General features: G+C 37.6%; 1 protein-coding gene across 2 annotated transcripts in view; it reads right to left on the bottom strand.

The window, feature by feature from the left end:
* The window catches only part of PRTFDC1 (phosphoribosyl transferase domain containing 1), a 58,779-nt gene that overhangs the window by 15,783 nt on the left and 23,068 nt on the right, over positions 1 to 19,928 (bottom strand). For both annotated transcript variants that reach the window (XM_042475359.1, XM_042475361.1), the window contains exon 4: positions 6,139 to 6,204. In XM_042475359.1, coding sequence (XP_042331293.1) covers positions 6,139 to 6,204 — 66 coding nt within the window. The remainder of the gene's footprint in view (positions 1 to 6,138; positions 6,205 to 19,928) is intronic.

Raw genomic sequence — 19,928 nt, 5'->3', positions numbered from 1 at the left:
TCAGAACACTTGTACTATTGCAACAATTCTAACGTGATCAATAACCCTCACATGGCTAATAATGGGACCATTCAGACTACCTTTTACTTTGGTTCAGAAACCGGATAAAAAGCAGGAAGTTCATCTAATAGGACACTGGCAAGAAACTGCTAATTCATTCTTACAAAGAAATTGGCATAGCGGGCAATGGGAATGTCTGTGGATTTTTTGTGTGTGTTCTTTCCTAAGACACTTTTGTGTCATTCTTGCTTCTGTTTGCAAATAATAATCTATACTGTATTGAAAATGGTACTTAAACGTATACCTTAATGTTACAAGGTACTGTCTCAGAAGTTTTTGATTAAAAAAAATAACAATAATACCCACTTCAAGCATCTAGAAAGGCTGAGACCACCATTCCCTTATGCAATATGGTAGTAATGAGGGCACCATTTCTCTGCACCCTATTCCCCCACAGGACACTATTCCTTGGTGGGACTGCATATCCTCTGCATTATCCTCTGGGGCTTTGGGAGAACCATACTGAGCACACATATGGAGCCTATTGCTTGTATTTCAGGATGGTATTATCTGCAAACAAACAAAAACAAAAAACAACCAAGATCCAAAAACATTTAAGGAGAGTCCTCGAATCACTTTGTAACACTATAAGAATTCAATGATACTGTTCAGAGTGGAGACTGGAAAAACTAGTTTTGGACTACAGCTCCCAAAATTCCCCAGCATGGCCTTTGGGAACTGTAGTCCAAAACAGTAATCTTTCACAGCTGTAGTCTAGATAGGCACAAAAGTTCAAAGTAGTTCAGATTAAGAGTACATTCTTATACATGTGTTAAGTCAAGGAGGTTCGGATCAAATTTATTTGCTTCAAAGTAAGGACCAAGTAAATCTTTGAGTATTTAAGTTGGACAATCACTATCTCATTTGCCTGGATGATCAATTAATATAAAAGGCACTTTTTTGATAAATTACATTACTGATCTTCTGAGCTCAGTATTATCAGTTTTAATAGTGCCTGTCCTAGTCTTGGGTAGATGTTTTCTAGCTCTTTCTAGTTAATGTTTCCAAAGACTGAATTTGCAATTTAAAGCTCACAGAGTATGTGCTCTTTTACAGAGCTAAAAGACTTCTTGAGAATACAGGGTATTTTTTAATCAATAGAAATATAGAAGTACAAAATAAGTAGAAAAAAGAAAACAAAAAGAGAAAGGAGGGGAAAAGAGGGAAAGAAAAGAGAAAAAAATTAAAAGGAACTTCCTTTCTCCACCACAATTCTGGTATATCTGCATGCTTCATAAATAACGTCACCGTTAACAATTAGTTACATAAATTCAAAGATCTTCACTTAAGTCTCATAATCCTAACACTTAACTACCTATACTTATAATAAAATCTTCTTATAGATTCAGTAACTACTTTAAATTATTTAAAACATATTCAATCTTTAAATCCCCAACACATTTTTTCACCACATTTCTTGCTTATATATGTTATCATCTGTTCCCAGCTTTGTACAAAGATATCCTTATTATTCATCTTCATAAGACATGTCAGTTTATCTAAATTAGCCAATTCCAATAATTTAATTAGCTAGTCTTGCAGTGTTGGAGTAGAAGGATTTTTCCACATTCTAGCGGATTCTAACTTTGCAGCTATTATCATGTAATATAGCAATCTTTCTTTTGATTTGTTCATATTTATATCATTCTCTATCATAGTAAATATAATTCTGGGGTCATTTTTATTTTCACATTCAATTTTTTTTCAATCTCTGCATGTATTATTTTCCAGAAATTTTTAGCTTTTTTACAGGTCCACCATTGATGATAAAAGGATCCAATTTCATTCTGGCATTTCCAACAATTTGGGCTCATTTTTTAAAATACATTTTTTATAATTTTGCCGGTGATAAATGTCACTTATGATGCAATTTTAAAATATTCTCTCTTATATTTTGCGTCAATGAAATTTTATTTGTGCTTTTCCAGACCTTTCCCCATTTGCCTATATCTATATTAAGGCCAGTATTTTTTGCCCATTGAATCGTGGTCTCCTTAATGAATTCTTCCTCTGTTTCCCATTTTAATAATATTTTGTATATTTTTGAAAGGGTTTGATATTTTTCGTTAACTAAGATTTTTTCTAATTCTGTTAGATTTCTTTCTATCCCATTTTTTTAAATTTCTATTTTTAATTTTTCCCTTAATGGTCTAAATAATAACCAATGGCCCTTAAACCCTTTTTCTTCTAATTCTTTCTGCATTAGAATTTGAATTTGATCATTCTGATATTTAATTAAATCGCAAAATTTTATCCATCTATTCTCCATAAAATTTTCTTTACTATACATAGCCTCATGTGGAGAGATCCAGATCGGTGTTTTTGGTGAACATCTTTCCTTATACATCTTCTATACTTTTAATAAGGGTTTCCTAATAAAATGATTGTTAAAATCTCTATTTACTTTTTCTTTTTCAAACCATAAATAAGCGTGCCATCCGAATCTTAACTCTTCCCCTTTCCAAATTTAATAAATTTATATTTTCCAAATTCATCCAGTCTTGAATCCAAACTAAGCATGCTGCTCTATAATATAATTTTAAATTTGATTATCCAAATCCTCCCATTTCTTTGATATCTTGCAATATTTTTATTTTAATTCTTGGCTTTCTTCCTGCCCACATATATCTCGAGATTTATTTTTGCCAATCATTGAAAACCTTTTCATTACAGATTATGGGGATCGTTTGAAATAAATATAGAAATTTCGGGAGTACATTCATTTTTATAGATGCAATTTTCCCATTTAATGACATTTTTAAATCCTTCCATTTCATTTGGTCCCTTTTGATTTCCCCCCAAATTTTCTTGTAATTATTTTTTAATAAGTCCGAATTTTTCCATTAACGTAATCCCCAGATATTTTATTTTTTTTACTAACAAAGAAGCTCGTCCTCTCCGCCATTTTCCTTTCTTCTATTTTTGTCATATTTTTAGTTATTATTGTCGTTTTATCTTTATTTATCCTTAGACGTGAAATATTTTCAAATTCCAACAAATACTTATTTAATGTTTCCAGATTTTCTAATGGATCTACTAGAGTTAAAGCTAAGTCATCAGCAAATGCCCTGAACTTGAATTCTTTCTTTTTAATTTTGATTCCTTTAATTTCTTTCTCGTTTCTTAGATTTCCAATTAGCGAGTCAATCACACATATGAATAAAAGCGGAGATAACGGGCATCCCGAGAATACAGGTTTTAACATGCTATGCCTTAAATGTGTTCCGAATGTAGGCATTTATGACAATCTCTCTACCTGATATGTACCCAGATAGAAGAATCATCTTAAATATATGATAAAGAACAGTTGTATTTGGGTAGAATAAACCCATGTATGATTGTATTAATTGACAAACATGTGTTCACTTTATGGAAGTATGTAAATTGTAGCCTTCTACCAATGGTATGGTGTAGAACCCTTTCTACTTCTAAAAAGATGGTAAAGAAAATATTGAAGGAGGAATTTTGCATGTGTGTGAAAGAGGTGATTCAAAGGGAGAGTGAAAGACATAAGAGAAGAATGCTACTGAGGAGAGCAGGGGGTGGGAATATGTATAAAAATTAAAAATCACAGAAAATCAGGAAAAACAGAAATGCAGCAAATAATCTCAACACAGCCTTCATACAGCAGCAATGATGATGTCAAATAGTGGCAGGATGAGGCCTAGACCTGCATTCCCACTCAGGGCTATGTAGCAGCAGATAGACTTGACATCTGACAAATGACCATCCGATTTATTGGATTTCACTCGATCCTTTTTTTCTCTTTTTTGAAACTCACATTATATAGTTATCTTATTACTATTGCTTTCTCTCCCACTTCCCCCTTCTTATTAAATAAATTCTTGTTGGTCTTCATTTTGTATTTTCATTTTTATTCCATTTCAGAATCTCATAATATTGTTTCTGATGACTTTCCCAGGGAGAGGAATCTAATGCAAGCCCCAGTGGAAACACTAAGCAATGCAGGGGTGTAGCTACCAGGTTTGGGGCAGGGGAGGAATGAGGACACTGCCCCCAAATAAAAATTCTGCCCCCAATGAAATTTTCCTACTCATTATGGTAACTCAGACAAGTATGATTTTTGATGCCTTATCCTCTGAAATGCTAGAAATTGGGGGATTGCAGGGAAATTAATTTGGGGACGTACTATTTTTATTAGAGGAGTTAATGCCCTCATTGTATACCCCTCTCAGAGCTACACCTCAGAGGTAGCTGCAGTAGGACTTTTATGAATAATTGGTGAAGGTTTTTTTATACAAAATTAAATGATTTATACAAGACTTCCACATTTCTAATTTCTACTGTTTCTTAATAAAGACGCTTGTATACCTGAAGAGCAATGTAAACCTAGATACAACATAGGTACATTCCATGACATGTGAGTAACTGTAGCAATTATTTGAACCTTTAAAAAAACAAAAACGCCTAAATGTCCTCCCCTCCCTTATCTCCAGGAGGCATGGAAGCCAATGTCATTGTGTGATGGCCTTTCCAGGGAAGACCTTTCTTCAAATCTGGAAATGATTTTTGGTTTACTTCCTGATTTGGAAACAGTCTGGGAGGAAACATGGTAAAATTTCCTCCATAGGGAATGCTGAGTGGGAAAAAAAAACAACAAGCATGCAATCTGGGAACTGGAGGTAGCCCTCTGAGATTTGTGAGTGACTTGTTCAGTCTCCAGAGCTTGTTTGTTTTTGGTATGTTAATACTGTATAACAAGGAATAGACAAGAAATCCTTGGACTCTCCTTTGACACTAATGAGTGTAAAAACAAACTGAACTTACACCTTCATCAGTAATTCAAAAGATCTGAGACTCTGGCAACAGGAAACTTTGTTAAAATGTAATTGAATAATTGGTTAAAGGGCAGATAATTAATTAACTAAAAATTTTAATCAGTTCCTAGGAATAACACAAGATAATTGCACTTGTAGTGGAAATTAATATAATCTTGTTCAAATTCCTCCTGAGGCTTGTTCTTATGATTTCTTTCCCACACAGACCATCTGTCTAATGAAAGAAGTCCTCCACCTTCAAGCAATGCTTTCTATCCCTCTAGGTATGGATTAAAGAAAGAATATTGTCCCTGCATAGAATCTTCATTTGTTACAAAATGAGTAAGTTCAAGTAAAGTGTATATTTAGGGGAACTGCATATGCTTTCCAGGTTTCTAAATGCTTGAATAAAATATTAATTACGACTACTTGAAAACAGTGACAGGTCCCATGATTCATCTTTGTCTAGATCAATGTAACAATTTTTAGAGCCAAAAAAGACAATGGCTGCATTCAGATACTGCAATAAACCACAGTTTATCATAATGGAAGCAAATATGGGCAAGCTTTGAGCTCATAGACTCCTTACTTCCCAATCGTCCTTCAGCAGAGCTGTGAGGAGAGTTTAGAAGTTTTTGCTTCCATTTTTTTAATTAACCCTGGGTTGGGTTGTCTTGTTGTTTGAATGTTTGAGCTTACTGTGGGTATTCTTAACTATGATTTCTTTGAAACCATGAAGAGTTGTAGTCCAATTTTCAGTAACAGGTTGCGGAAAGATAATTTAGATGCTTGTAAACATCTTTGTGTGGCCTAAATACCCTAAAGGCAGCAGATACTGTATGATCTTGGAGGTTAAACAGGGTCAGCCCTGGTTAGTACTTGGACAGGACACCAACAACAAACACCAGATGCTATAGGCTATATTTCTGAGGAAGGAACTGACAAAACCACCTCTGAGTAGTCCTTACCCAAGAAAACTATTAAACTAATGAGTTTGCCATAAGTTGACAGGTGACCTGAAAGCACACACACACACAACCTTCTTTCAACCACTGTTAATTTCTTGAACTTCAAAAAAGGTAGTTTTGGGGCTTACAACTCCACAGTGCCCATACTGGCTGGGCATTCAGCGAACCTCTTTTATACAAAAATGACTTTGCCTTCGATTTGGTTATCTCATAGCATGTTTGTTTTTTTAATTATAATTCTGCTTCTGGGACCACAGCAACCTCATTTTAACTAATGGAATCTTGGGCTTCTAAAGTAATACCAAGTTCATTTTATTTAGAATTTTACAAACCTTTCCAGCCAGCTTTGAAAAGTCATCTTCCCCTATGATCTGCGTATCCTGCATGGACTGATCATTCTGGAAAATAAAAATATGCAGCATTTTACTAGCATTTTCATAATGGGAAAAATTGTCAGTGTTTAGCAGAAGTATATCTTATAGTTTCATATTTGTGTTTGGCAATGTTACTTTTCCATTAAAGAAAAAAAAAAGAAAGAAATATTTGCCCTTTCATGACTCTGAAAAAAAAATGTTTTCCTGATTTAATAATATCTAGATTTCAGTAACTTTAACAATCATCGCAATCTTTAATGAGCTAGTCACAATCTAAAACCCAACAATAAGGCTTCCAGAGATTAATCTCAGTGGAACCTAACTCCAAGGAATGTGTATAAACTGTGCGGAGACTGGTAAATTCCACTCTCTTTTGGCCTTGATTACATGCAAATGTAGACTATATTGTTAAATGCCAATGGTTTTAATGAAAGAATTAAATGTGTTGTTTCTCTTTTATGTAATAAATAAAACATCCAAGCATTTAATTTTCATGGACAGTGATTTTGATCTTATGCTACACTTTGAAATGGATGAAAATCACTCATAATCAAAATTCCAACACAATGCCTATAATGTGCAAGTACATTACTATTATGGAACTTTCAGATCACAGGATAATATCACTTAGAATCAAACCTTAAAGAGAGAGCCTTAATGTCCTATCACTGCAAAAGTGATTAGGCGCAGCCTTCCCCAGAGGAGTTGGAGTATGACCCCCATGAACCCCAACCAGCCCAGTCAAAGGCCATATTGGCTAGCTATGATGGGGTAGTGGCACCAGCTTGGGGAAGGATGCTTCAGAGTAAGCAGATCATTTTACTAAAGGGTATTTAGTAAGTTTGCCGTGGAATATTTTTCCCAGTGAGGCAACTGTATGGATTAAAGTTATCATGTCAGAAAACACTACTGTTCTACCATGATAAGTACTTTCTTTGAACACTGTGGCACTGTTAACATTTTCTCTGATACGGTAGCATGAGGGCACAAAAGAAGTACTGCACTATTTTCTGTGAAAACCCACACATAACATGGAAAAGTTAACTTTCTGGATTATAACTCTCAGAATTTTATAGCTGGCATAGCCTCTGGCCATGCTATTGTCAGAAAATGTAACATTTCTAAGTCAAAATGCAACAATAGTAAGCAAACAAGCTTCAAGAATGGATATGACAAAGATAAACATAGTCTGGAGTTCTGTTAGTCCATACCCACTAGAGCAGACCCACTGAATTCATGAATGGTGAGTCAACAAATAAGTAAATTAAGTTCATTCAATGGCTGTCCTCTAGCTGGGACTAACAATAGGATTTAGGTCATAAAGTAGATTTAGGACATCTGCTAGAACCCACTGCCTTAGAAAAAGATGTCTGACTTTTTCTTATGTTTCTAAAGTGGAAAAAGTGAGATGTTCCTGTAAAATACACAAGTAGAGGGAGATAGGAGACAACACAAGTAGAAAGACAAAAGAAGCAAGAGTCTTCCTTACTTAATAGGGTTTTTTAAAAAACAACAACAACAAAAAAAACCCAGATTAGTAACATGGGCAGATTTGTGAAAAGGGCTTTGTCTTTTAAAAAATATATGAACAAACCCCATTCAATGACTCTGAAGTACATTTTTTTTGCATTTTTTACTCTGTTGGCTGCAGCAGCAACTCTGCTGCTGGCAAAGAACTGAAAAAGTGAATTCAAGAGTCTTTCAAGGCACAGTTATACTAGCCAATAAGAGAAGTTAAGGACTGTATAGCTGTAAACTGGTTGCTACTGGGGAAACTGCAATATAATTCCCTTTATAGATATTTGCCATTTTCAGCCGAAGCAGAGGAATATTTGCCTGCAATGTAATGAGAAAATAAGCAAACAGCACACTCTTGCATATTGCATTAACTGCACTTCACACCAAGCAAAGGCTTTGATATAGCTGTACATATGTTTCGCATACTGATGTTTACCATACTTAAGTTCTTCAACCTTGCTAATTTTCTTACCTGTTTTCAGATTCCAGTTCTTCCCCCAACTGAGATATTTAACATTTAGCAATGAACAAACAATCTATTAAATGCCAGGTAGAGCATACAACTTTCGAAATGCTATTAGCAGGACATTTCATCCAGATGACATTACAAAAATTGAATAAGCAGTTCTTTCTGCCGATTTTCTAACCCAACCCAACATAGCATTGTTTCTTATTATGCATTGTTTACTGTTGGCTGGCCAACTTTCAAGCATTTAGCAGTGTCATGATTCAAGATCCATCACACCTCTCTACTATAAATTAAAGAAATTGCCTTCAAGAAGCATCTCTTAAATCTATTCCCAAAACTTAAAAGAACAAGCAGCTCAAAATTGCTGAGCTATGAAATCTGACCTAGCAAGACAAGAGGAAACCTCCAATGCCACTTAAGGACACATGCCCTCTTGGCTTCAATACTGGAGTTCTATACTGTCAGCTGAATGTACAAGTCTATTGAGATCATAGAATCGTAGAGTTGGAAGAGACAGCAAGGGCCACTAAGATCCACAAAGCCATACAGAACTAAAATATCCAAGTTACTACCTCAGCCTGTTTTTGGAAGAAGCTTTTGGATAGATTAGCTTATTCTTTATGTCATGTGGTCAAAAGACTGTCTTAGGCCAGTGCTACTCAAAGTGATGGTCCCTGTACCTGTCTGCACAGAGTTTCCAGGAAAGAAATAAACAATTGTGGACAATGGGCACAATAATGATAGCATTCCATGGCCCATTGGGAAAAAAGGGGGAGGGGAACCCAGTCCCCTATATAAGATAGCTTAAGATCCACTGTCTTAGACCACAGCCAGGGTTTGATTTGCTACTTGACCCATGAAACCCACTGAGAAGTCTTGGGCAAGTTACATACTCTCAGCCTCAGGGGAAAACAATAGCAAACCTTGTCTGAACAAATCTAGCCAAGAAAATCCCATGATAAGGTTGTCTTAGGCACAGTACAGACCAGCAGGGAAACGTCGGGCCTTTGTACAGTGCAGCTGCACCACAGAACCCAAACCACGCAGCACAGCGGTATCATAAGGGCTGATACTGCTTCCTGTCGGAGATGTGTGGCCGTTCAGATGCCCACATGTCATCCATACGGCTCCCATGTCGGTGGTGCCACTCAGTAATGGCGCTGCCTGCACATAGTAGGGCTTGGGAGCGTGTGGTTGGTGCATGCTTCCGAGCCCTACCATCTCCACCAGGACGTCATATCCTGGCGGTGTGTGCCAGGCCACAGAGTCGCAATAAGTCAGAAATGACTTGAAGGCCCACAATGCACAGAGGCCCGAAACAGATGGGCCAAAAGAAGTGGCTTCCAGCCATTTTGGGGGCATAGTATTCAGATGACACATGCCTCCAAAATGGCCGGAAGCTGCTCTGAGGCCACCAAAGGTGGCCCGAAGGTGCTGGGAAAAGGAGTGAGGGGAAATTGCTCCTGGTGACAGCTAAGGACTGCAACAACAGCCTGCTTTGACAGCAGATTGTGCAGTCGCCATGGTCCTGGGCTGGTCATAGCCTGTCCGTGGTCCAGGGACGTAGCTAGGATTTTAGGAAGGGGGGGGGGCCAGACTAAGTGCCACCATTATAATGGGGCTTGAGTGCGGCGGCGCAGCAGCACACACCATTCATTTTTCTAATGGGAGGGGGGGCCGGGCCCCCCAGCCCCCCCCCCCCCGGCTATGTCCCTGCGTGGTCAGACAGGCCTGAGGTTGCTCTTTGCTGCCCATCTGCTTCAGGCCAGAGACAGTTTTAATTGTAGTTTGTTTTAATTAATTCCTATGGTAAAACATTATGCTTAGGTTATAACAGGAGCCATTACAATGAAAAGTGATTAACTATAGTACTTATTTCATATCAGAATCATAAAATCCTAGAGTTGGAAGGGGTCTCATGGGCCACTGAGTCCAACTCCCTACTCAATGCAGGATTTTCACCTAAAGCATCCCCTGCAGGTAGCTGTACAACCTCTTTCTGAAGACATCCAGAGAAGGCTCCGCTACCTCTTTAGGCAATCAGTCTCCTCCCTTCTGTCTTCTTGTGTTCTATTGAGTCATAGAATCATAGAGTTGGAAGAGACCACAAGACCATCCAGTCCAAACACCTGCCATGCAGGAACTCAAACCCCTTGGGTAAACATGCTCAGTCTCCAACACTTGTGTCAAAATAACAATGTTGCCACACCTCAGATTTAAACTTTCCTTTTGGAAATGGCCAAAACACTATTCTAGGTTCCTTCCACAATTGGCTATTTACTCATCAATTCCAAAGAAATGGGCATTTAGTCCCAACATAGTACAATCAAGACTAGGGTAAATCATTCCTATGAAAGCAAGGCTTTCTATAGCTTACTGTTTGATGAGACTGTTATCTTAACATTTATTTGCTTTCATTTATCTACAGTCCTCTGTCTGGCTACTCAAGTTTTAGTCTTTACATCTGGATGAGATTTGGACATCACAGGTGATAAGACTACATCCTGATAAAGTTTACTGTTATGTGTGTGTCTCTACATGCCTTCAAGTCACCTGTAAAATGATGCATTTTAAATATACATCACAATTTGACTCTAGTTTTCAGAATAAGTGGGATGCCAAAAAATTAAAAAATATATAAACTTATTTCAAGCATGAGGAATGTGTGGCTGTTACTGGACTACAACTCCCATGATTCCTTACTATTGGCTATGTTGGTTAGGCCTCCAATACAACATCTGTAGGACATATAATAGAGAAGAATAACAGAAAAGAATCATGTATTATATTACAAAATCCACATTTGGACAATACTTTTACTAGGACCAACCCAAATATTATTGATATTGGCCAAGATGTGAATTTTGCATTTCCCCCCCTTTATGGACCAACACAACTTCCTTTTGCTTTCTATCTGTATAACATGCTTCTATAGCTGCTTTTCAAACCTTCTATAACAGAAGTAACTTTTAGGGTGCCAATTCTTTCAGTATTAGAACATGTCTTTAGAACTGGGTGGGGCAACCCTTTGCTATACTTTTCCTACTGTTTTTGGGAGCCCAGAGGGATCTTGAATTGACCTTAAGCTAAAAGTGCAATGAACTGGGTGGTCTCAAGAAACAAAGAAGCCCCATAAACAGTGTTGTTGATGTGAACATTGCACAAAGAAGCACACATCTGTCAGCTTGTGGTAGCTGAGCAGAAAATGGAATCTTTGAAAAACTGTCCTGGAAGAAGAAAGCCTACCTTAATCATGGAACAAAAACAACTGCAATACATTTCTGACCCTCTAGCTCATTAAACTATTGACAAAGTCCTTTACTACATGTCCATTTGCCTATAATCTGAATTGTTACAGCCCTTTTCAGAAGATGTAGATTCTGTGTGTGTGCCAACATTTTTTCCATTATAATCTTGCTTCTTTCATATCCTGCATGCTATTGTTATTTTCTAACATAACATGTTAAGTGTTGTTATTTCTTCAGGAGTACTGTATTTTCTGGCATATAAGACTACTTTTTAACCCAGGAAAATTTTCTCAAAAGTCGGGGGTCGTCTTATACATGGGGTGTCGTCTTACAGGGCAGGTGCTGAAACCTCTGAGCCGGATTGGAGAATCTGCGGTCACTGCATATGGTGGGGGGACCTAAAAAATGGCCGCGGCCACATCCCGACCATATGCGGCAACCATTTGAAAGCAGCAAGGGTGGCACTGTACAAGTACGGTAGAAGAAAATCTACTCACCAGGATTCGTGGACAGAAGTGACTTAACACGGTCCCGATGACGAGGTGAGGGGGAGCCTCACCAAGAAGGTGCAAGTGAAGGGCGGAGCAAGCTGCAGGCATCCGGGACGCCCGGGTTATGGAAAAAAGAGCTGTGTTTGCGCTACCACTCTGATAGTCTTGGAGACAGGGAGGGCTGGACGGGCAGGGAGAGCTGACCAATCCAAGCAGGCTTTGTATACAACAAGTTTTCCTGCTAAGTACTTGCATGTCATAAGCATTTGAATTAATATTACCATATTGAAATCAAATCTGATGTTTTTTAAAAATTTTATTTGGTGTGTGTTGGAAGAGGGGTAGTCTTATACGGCGAGTATATCCCAAACTCTTTATTTTTACTGGAAAAGTTGGGGGTCGTCTTATACGCCGGAAAATATGCCAGCTACTACTCACTGCATTGAAAGTAGTGCATTAACATGTTATCAACATGTTATATTTTATTTACATTATTTATTATTGTGGTCATTGTTATTATTACAATTATTTATGAAAATAAAGCTAAAATAAGGAAATGTCCTCCCAATCCCTGAAATGACCAAGAAATTCTTTTTAGAATTAACAAGTAGATGTTACATGTTACACGGAAAAAGTAATGACATTACGCAATCATTATATTGTCTTGAAAAAATAAAATCGTCATGCCCTCATTATCCCCAAATCAATATTATCTCCATGAGCCACACCTTAATTTCTAATATGTTACTTTCTTTTTTAAAACAGACATTATATTTTATTGTTTATTGAAATTACCATAAAGTAAAAATCATTTTTCAAATACAACATGTGCTCATAATTACAATAACAGTGAGCTTGTTTTCTTTTCTTTTTTCTTTTGGACTTCTATTACATATGTAACACTGTACAGGTTTCCTTGTATAAAAAGGGAAAGCAAAGCAAAGAAAATGTATCCTGATTCCTTACTTTGATCGCACCCTTTTTCATTGGAAAATTCTACTAGTACATACATTATTTATTATTATGTATTTATTTTATTTTTATCCCACCTTTCTCCCGAAGTGGAACCCAAGACATACTATTACATAACACATTTATTTTCTAACATTTTACGTTCTGTGACCTGTTAATATGTCCCTCCTCCGTTTCTTCATTGTTACTAATCTTGCTTTCATTTAATTCATCTTTTTTTCTGATGAATTACCATTAATCCTTGTTGTATTTTTAAAATCATGTTTTGACTACCACTCTTTTATTATTTATTTCAACAACAGTCTATCTAACATGTTACTTTCAAGCTCTGGTCTCATCCCTCCCCACTGCAATTTTGTAGGCACTGACCCTCCTCAGTCAGATTTTTATGGATGAGATGGAGAAGCTATTAGACAACCATGGCCACCAAATAAATTAGTCACATCACTCCTCCCCAACAATTGCATTGAATAGCAGAGCTGTGGTGTTTTGAGATGGAGCTGCCTGGGGCATGGGACAAGGCTCTGTTGTGGATGTTTTCTTTAAGAATACATCTACACCCCACATTTAGAGCAGCTCCATCCTACAGAATCCTGGGATTTGTAGTTTGGTTTAAGAGTCTTTTGAAGTGGTCTGATTTTATACTTTAGTGGTGTGTACACGAACTCTTTAGGAGAGAATTTTAAGTACCTCATCAAACTACACATACTAGGATTCTGTAAGATAGATCCAGGGCAATTATAATTGTACTTAACTGTTATAACTGTATAGCCTAAATCCCCCCTCTGATATTTATCTTAATCATTCCCACTTAGCTCTCTTCCCTGTTTTTGTGTCTTTCCAAGTGGTGCGCTTGCAAACAAGGTGCAATATTGTACAATATTGTATCTCCAATTCCCAGCAGATTCTTCAGTCATTTCTCTAGATATTCTGTATCTAGAAAAGGCAGTAATTTCATAGGAAACCTCATTATACTATCATATTAATCTGCCTAGTCCAACCTTCTCAACCTAGCACTCTACAGACATTTTTCACTACAACTCCCATAGGCACTAGCTAACATGGCCAGAGGTGACTGCTCACAGGAGTTGAAATTGCAGTGGTTTTCAACCTTCCTAATGCTGCAATCCTTTAATACAGTTCCTCATGTTGTGGTGACCCCCAATCATAGAGGAGAGATGACGCCAACCATAGAGGTTCCCAAGACCATCGGAAATATGTGTTTGCCGATGGTCTTAGGCAACCCCTGTGAAAGGGTTGTTCGACCCCCAAAGGGGTCGCAACCCACAGGTTGAGAACCACTAATCTAGAGGACAGCAGGATGGGATGGAGTGGTCTACTGTTACTGGTGGCTGCTCTCCATGGCCCTTTCCATCACCTTCTAACCTGTAATGCTAGGGACTAAACCTAGGAGTCTTCCACCAGACTCTTTGCTATATGTAATCTAGGTTTATTTAAACGAGGACTACTGTAAGAGTACACTCTCAGGTTATACTGTGATTCACATTCTGTCTTCCAGTCAGCAGCAGAATATGAACTACAATGTGCCCATCTTCCCACTTACAACTTGTGGGAAAGCCCTAAGTGTATTCTCTATATTTGACTTACATAAATAACTTACACTGTTATTTATTTTTGGCATGTTGGGAAGAGTTTACCACAAATTCCGGATGTACACTTTATGAACATGGAATCTGTAAAGTCAACATACTTGAAACAGGAAATTGCTTTTCCTTGTACTAGTTACTAAGAAAAGATCCAGTATAATGGACAATGCAATATGATTAATGGGCGTTTGCAAAGGATGCAGCCTTCTTTATATGGAAAGTTTTGCTACAAGATTGAGAGCATAACAATGAAAGTGCAGGTCTCAAGATGCTTGCCGGAGTCCTAATTTTAATGGAAGTACCAAATTGTTTAGTCATTTGTTTGAGCTGTGACATTTAGTTGGTCTTATCCATTCCTAGACACTTTAATTAATCAAGGAATTAAGCAGCAGGATGCATTTCAATCTTGTTTGTGCTGCTGATTTTATGACTGCCTCAAGATCTCAATTATATACAGCCAAATGGGTTCTTAACATTTTGTTGTTGCTGTTTCAGATAACAATGTAAGATGGCTGAATTGCAAACCTGAGTCTTTCATATTATATTTTCCAAAGTGCATAACATGAAATGAAATTAAGTTTTAACATGAAGCCAATGTGAACTTGTGGATTTGATTTAGAGAGGGGGCTTGCAACTTTCTCCTTTATATTTAAACATTCATACATTATGCATTTGAAGAAGAACAACAACAACCTGCAACATGTCCAGAGGATACAGACCGTGATCTGTCAAAATAGAAAGGGAGAATGTTTAGCTCAATGAGAGAAGATTAAGGAGATATATGATAATGGGCTTTCACTAAAAGTTAGAAACAATGTGTGGAAAATTTAAGAAGAGGAGACATTAGATTAAAACCAGTAGAAACTTCCTATTGGTAGATGTTTGACAGTGGAATAGACCACCTCAGGAGGCAGAAAGTTCTCCTTCAATGGAAGTCTTTCAGCAGAAGTTAGGCTACCATCTCCCAGGGATAATTTAAGTTGTGACTTGCATTGCAAACAAGTCTGGGTCATCACTAATGTCCCTTTCAAATCTAAAATTACATGATTTACAGTGACTGCAAATAACAGTGCTAATGGCTGATACAGTATTTGTAAATAATAAAAAAAGAGATTTAACTCCTTTCATCTGCTACCAGATGAAAGTTTGGGAGCAAAATAACTATATCCAAAAGACTGGGTATTAGTTTTTACAGTACCAGAAGACTTGTTGTTGTGCCAATCTTTTGTGTTTATTGGGCATATAAAGTATCCAAGTGTTTTAAAGTATCACAGTTGTATGCATGATTTATCTCCTCCCCACTTTATCCTCACAGCAACCTTCACACTAGATCACATTGAGGTAGTGAGTGGCTCCAGCCCATTCAGCAAGTTTCATGGTTCTCAGAGGACTGGCACTTGGATCTTGGAAGTCCAAGTTGAATAGTATAAACACATTTTTATTTTCATCTGTTTCATGGTTTAATAAATCGGGTTTTTGGTGATTCCTTCTTTTCCACTGTTATATTTGCAGGATGATAAAAATTAAAGAGACCTTATTAGGATTATATAAGTACATTTCAGTGAATATTTACTTCAGCTTTGTAAAACCTAAAACATTCTTATATTGGTGAAAATGAAATTTAGTGACATAGGATTTCTGGATAGATGTGTATTTGATCCTATTGCCTAAATCATTTGGTTGGCCAGTCTCAACTAGCATTTGTTCTTGTTGCTGCTGTGTGCCTTCAAGTAATTTCCAACTTATGGCAACCCTAAGGCAAAGTTATCATTGGGTTTTCTTGGTAAGATTTGTTCAGAGGAGGCTTCCTATTGCCATCCTCTGAGGCTGAGAGTGTGTAACCTGCCCAAGGTCACCCAGTGGGTTTTTTTTAATGCTCAAGTGCAGAACTGAGCCCCGATCTTCAGAGTATTAGTCCAACACTCAAACCACTACACCACACTTGCTCAACTTTATTTTAGAATTATGTTAATGCTGAAATTCCAATTTAAGTTAATCACCTTTAGTTTAAAAATTACTTTGATGATGTTGACTCTTTTGCTAGAAAATTTTCTAACTTATATGATTTTTAACTCATTAGTTCTTATCTCTATCAGCAATACATACATGGAGGACACATTTGTTCAATGAAGGTGTGACTGATATTCTGTGGATTTTCAGTCATAAGCAGAAACAGTTTCTATACAGTACTTGATTCTGGGTGACTACAGTTCAACAGCTCTTGCAGATGGTCCCTAGATTATACTGTAGAAGACTACTGGGCTACAGCAACTGCAACAGCAAGATGTTTTCTAATGATGAGTCCTTTCAGAATCCAGAAACAATGGAATATATTGTGTTTCTCCACTCTGCTGTAGATTAACCTTCCACCCGTGGCCTCACTGTGGGAGCAGTTTGAGCTGAGAGGGAGGGCAGAAGACTGTACTGAATGCCATTCAACCACTAGCAGGGATGATTTAACCTCCAAATTTAATTACATGAATTAAAAAAGGAGGATGAGTGGGATTATCTGCTTGCTAGAACAGCTCAGTAACCCTGTGCTTTGAACCATGCACATCTGATAAATCCAAACTCCCTGCAAAGTAACAGCTTTCTTAAATTTCTACTAATAAAAACATCTGTCTAACTCTAGACTATGGAAAATATTTAAGAGAGTCTGACTTCTTCCTCCTAGTTATGAACATATTTTTCACTTTATGATTATTCTATATACAACACAGTGAGCTTCTACTTACATCAGTCCATCAAATTTATTTAGTTCTCCTGTTATATTAGAGAGTTGGTGCAAAATGACTTGAGACCCAACATAATTGGGGGCAGAAGTGTGTGTGTGTGTGTGGGGGGGGAGAATGACAGCAATAGGTAATCTGCTGTACACATGCTGATGGCATTAGGCACTGGGCATTTATGTAATTTATATTCTGCCTTTCTCCCAGAAGTCAAGCTGACTCGCCACATGGTAAAAAAAAACCCAAAACTGGTACAGATAAAAACACAATTATATTATAATATTGAGCCATAATTCAACAAATTGCAATACTAGCACTGTTGAATTAAAACCAATTTTAAAAGCACGTCCATTTAAACAAGGACAACAGCCTCCTCTTAAAATCCCCTTCCTCAGTAGCCAGGCAGTTATCCAATTCCTGAATAGGAAGGACTTTGGTTGCATTTATATCACAAAAATGATGGTTTGACACTGCTTTAACTGCCATGGTCCAATGCTATGCAATTCTGGGATTTATAATTTGTGGTGGTACCAGAGCTCTCTCACAGAGAAGGCTAAATATCTCAAAAAACTACAAAGATGCTATGGCAGAGGGCCATGGCAGTTAAAGTGGTGTCAAACTGCATTATTTCTGCAGTGCAGATGCAGCCAATTCTATTGGAGGAAAGACACAAAACATTGGGGGAGTTCCACAGCCTGGAAGCAGCCAGCAAGAAGGCTTTCTCTCAGATTCCCACCTTCAGGCATTTTACCTCTAGGTATGGTGGGACCCAAGGCAAATATTCAAATCCAGAACTTTTGTCACCTGTAAAAATAGTGTTTTTCCAGGATAACACCTGTTGGTGAATAAATGTGCAAATCTAGGAGACTATCTAGGGCAGCTGTTTACAATTATCTTCACATAGGAGACAAAAGAAGGAAATCATATTGTGTATGTGCTTCTTTGTGTTTAGAAACTACTGTGTATGAGATGTACTTATAATAATCTGCCTTGCCTTTCTGTCTGTCTGAGATGCTATTCTGTGAGCTAACATTAGTATTGTTTGGAATTAATTTGGCCCAAGGCACTCAGAACACAAGATCATGTCTTGGGATATGTCCACTTTCCAGGAATGTGTATATCTTGTGGACAACAGGCCCACTGTTATTTTAACCCCACAAATAATTTCTTCAGGAAATAAAATGCCAATGGAAAAACAAAGTAATCCCACAATTATGCTCTCAAGTGGGCACACACCCTTCCCAATGATGTGATATTCCATCTGAAATGTCATCACTTGCAGCTTGACTCTGAATTCCCTCTGCAGAGTCCCAGTTCTTACTGATTTGCAGTGCAGCTCTATACATATTCTGGGATAACCATGTTGGCCATGCAACAATGTACAACAAAGTACAAAATCCACAAAACAGTGATACCTTTATTGGGCCAATTTGTTTCTAGCCCCCACATGGCCAAGAAGAGGAGTGGCCTCTGCCTCCATTGAGATCCCTCAAGAACTTCTTAACTAACAACAGAAGTAACATCTGAGACAAAATGTAAGCTTGTGACTCTAACATCATCACTTTTCTTCTCCTGTTTGATTTTTAACATCATTGCCTGATGGAGAAGCCAGTGAAGCTTTGAAAGCTTGCATTACACATTTTGTGCATTTCAGTTGTCTGCACAAAGGTATCACTGTTTGATGGATTTTGGATTTTGTTGCATTTCTAGGCATATTGGTTCAGAAATATGTACTCTCAGGCCTCATTCCCACTTGGCCATTTGCCCTGGATAGAACTGGGCAGATATGGGTCCCCCCCCCCCCCCGAATCTGCTTGGAAACAAATGCCCACTATCTTTTACCTCAATCGGGGCAATTTACCCCTCTGAAGTTCACATTTGTGGTACCCATTTAAAATGAAGCCTCCTTTGCTGTCAATCAAATTCACTTCCACTTTCGTCAAAGGTGACATATCCTATAGCCATTGGCCAACAGAATGGGTGCTTTCCCCTTCCCTTTTTTAAAAAAAAGCTGGTGGCAGTGTGAGCATATTCTGTCAACTTGTCAAATTTAAAAACCTCCAGGTGTGGGTGTGTGTTGTGTGTATTTGGGTCATTACAGATTATGACAACCCTAAAACAACCCCATCCTGGGGGTTTCTTGGCAAGACTGGTTGCAAGGAGATTTGCCATTGCCTTTCCCATGAGGCTGAGAGAGTGTGACTCCCCCAATGTCATGGGTTTGCATATGCCAGCCTCTAGCCTCATCTTTGCTTCCAGCCCAATGCTACCTCTGAAGCCCTTGCCTCCCCCCATGCCATCCTCTTCCTGTCATAATAATAATAATAATAATAATAGTAATAATAATAATAATAATACTGTAATAATAATTTCTTGACCAAGAATTCCATCTCTGCATCCTCTTGCTTTGCTTTCCCTCCTTGTGACCCCAGAATGCCTCACATACACATACAATAATAATAATAATAATAATAATAATAATACTTCACCCCAGAATGCCATCTCTGCATTCTCTTGCTTTGTTTTCCCTCTGACTGCGACCTCAGAATGCCTTTACATAGGTAGCAAAAGCATTCACATATTGTATCAATTTGCCAAATTGAAAGGGAAACACTTGTAACATTTGCATTATAGCATCCGCATATTCTGTCACACACAAATAATAATAATAATAATAATAATAATAATAATAATAATAATAATAATAATAATGC

Source organism: Sceloporus undulatus, chromosome 6 (assembly GCF_019175285.1).
Source record: "Sceloporus undulatus isolate JIND9_A2432 ecotype Alabama chromosome 6, SceUnd_v1.1, whole genome shotgun sequence".
NCBI lineage: Eukaryota > Metazoa > Chordata > Lepidosauria > Squamata > Phrynosomatidae > Sceloporus > Sceloporus undulatus.
The sequence above is the reverse complement of the archived record's forward strand: the minus strand, read 5'-3'. Positions and strand labels throughout refer to the sequence as shown.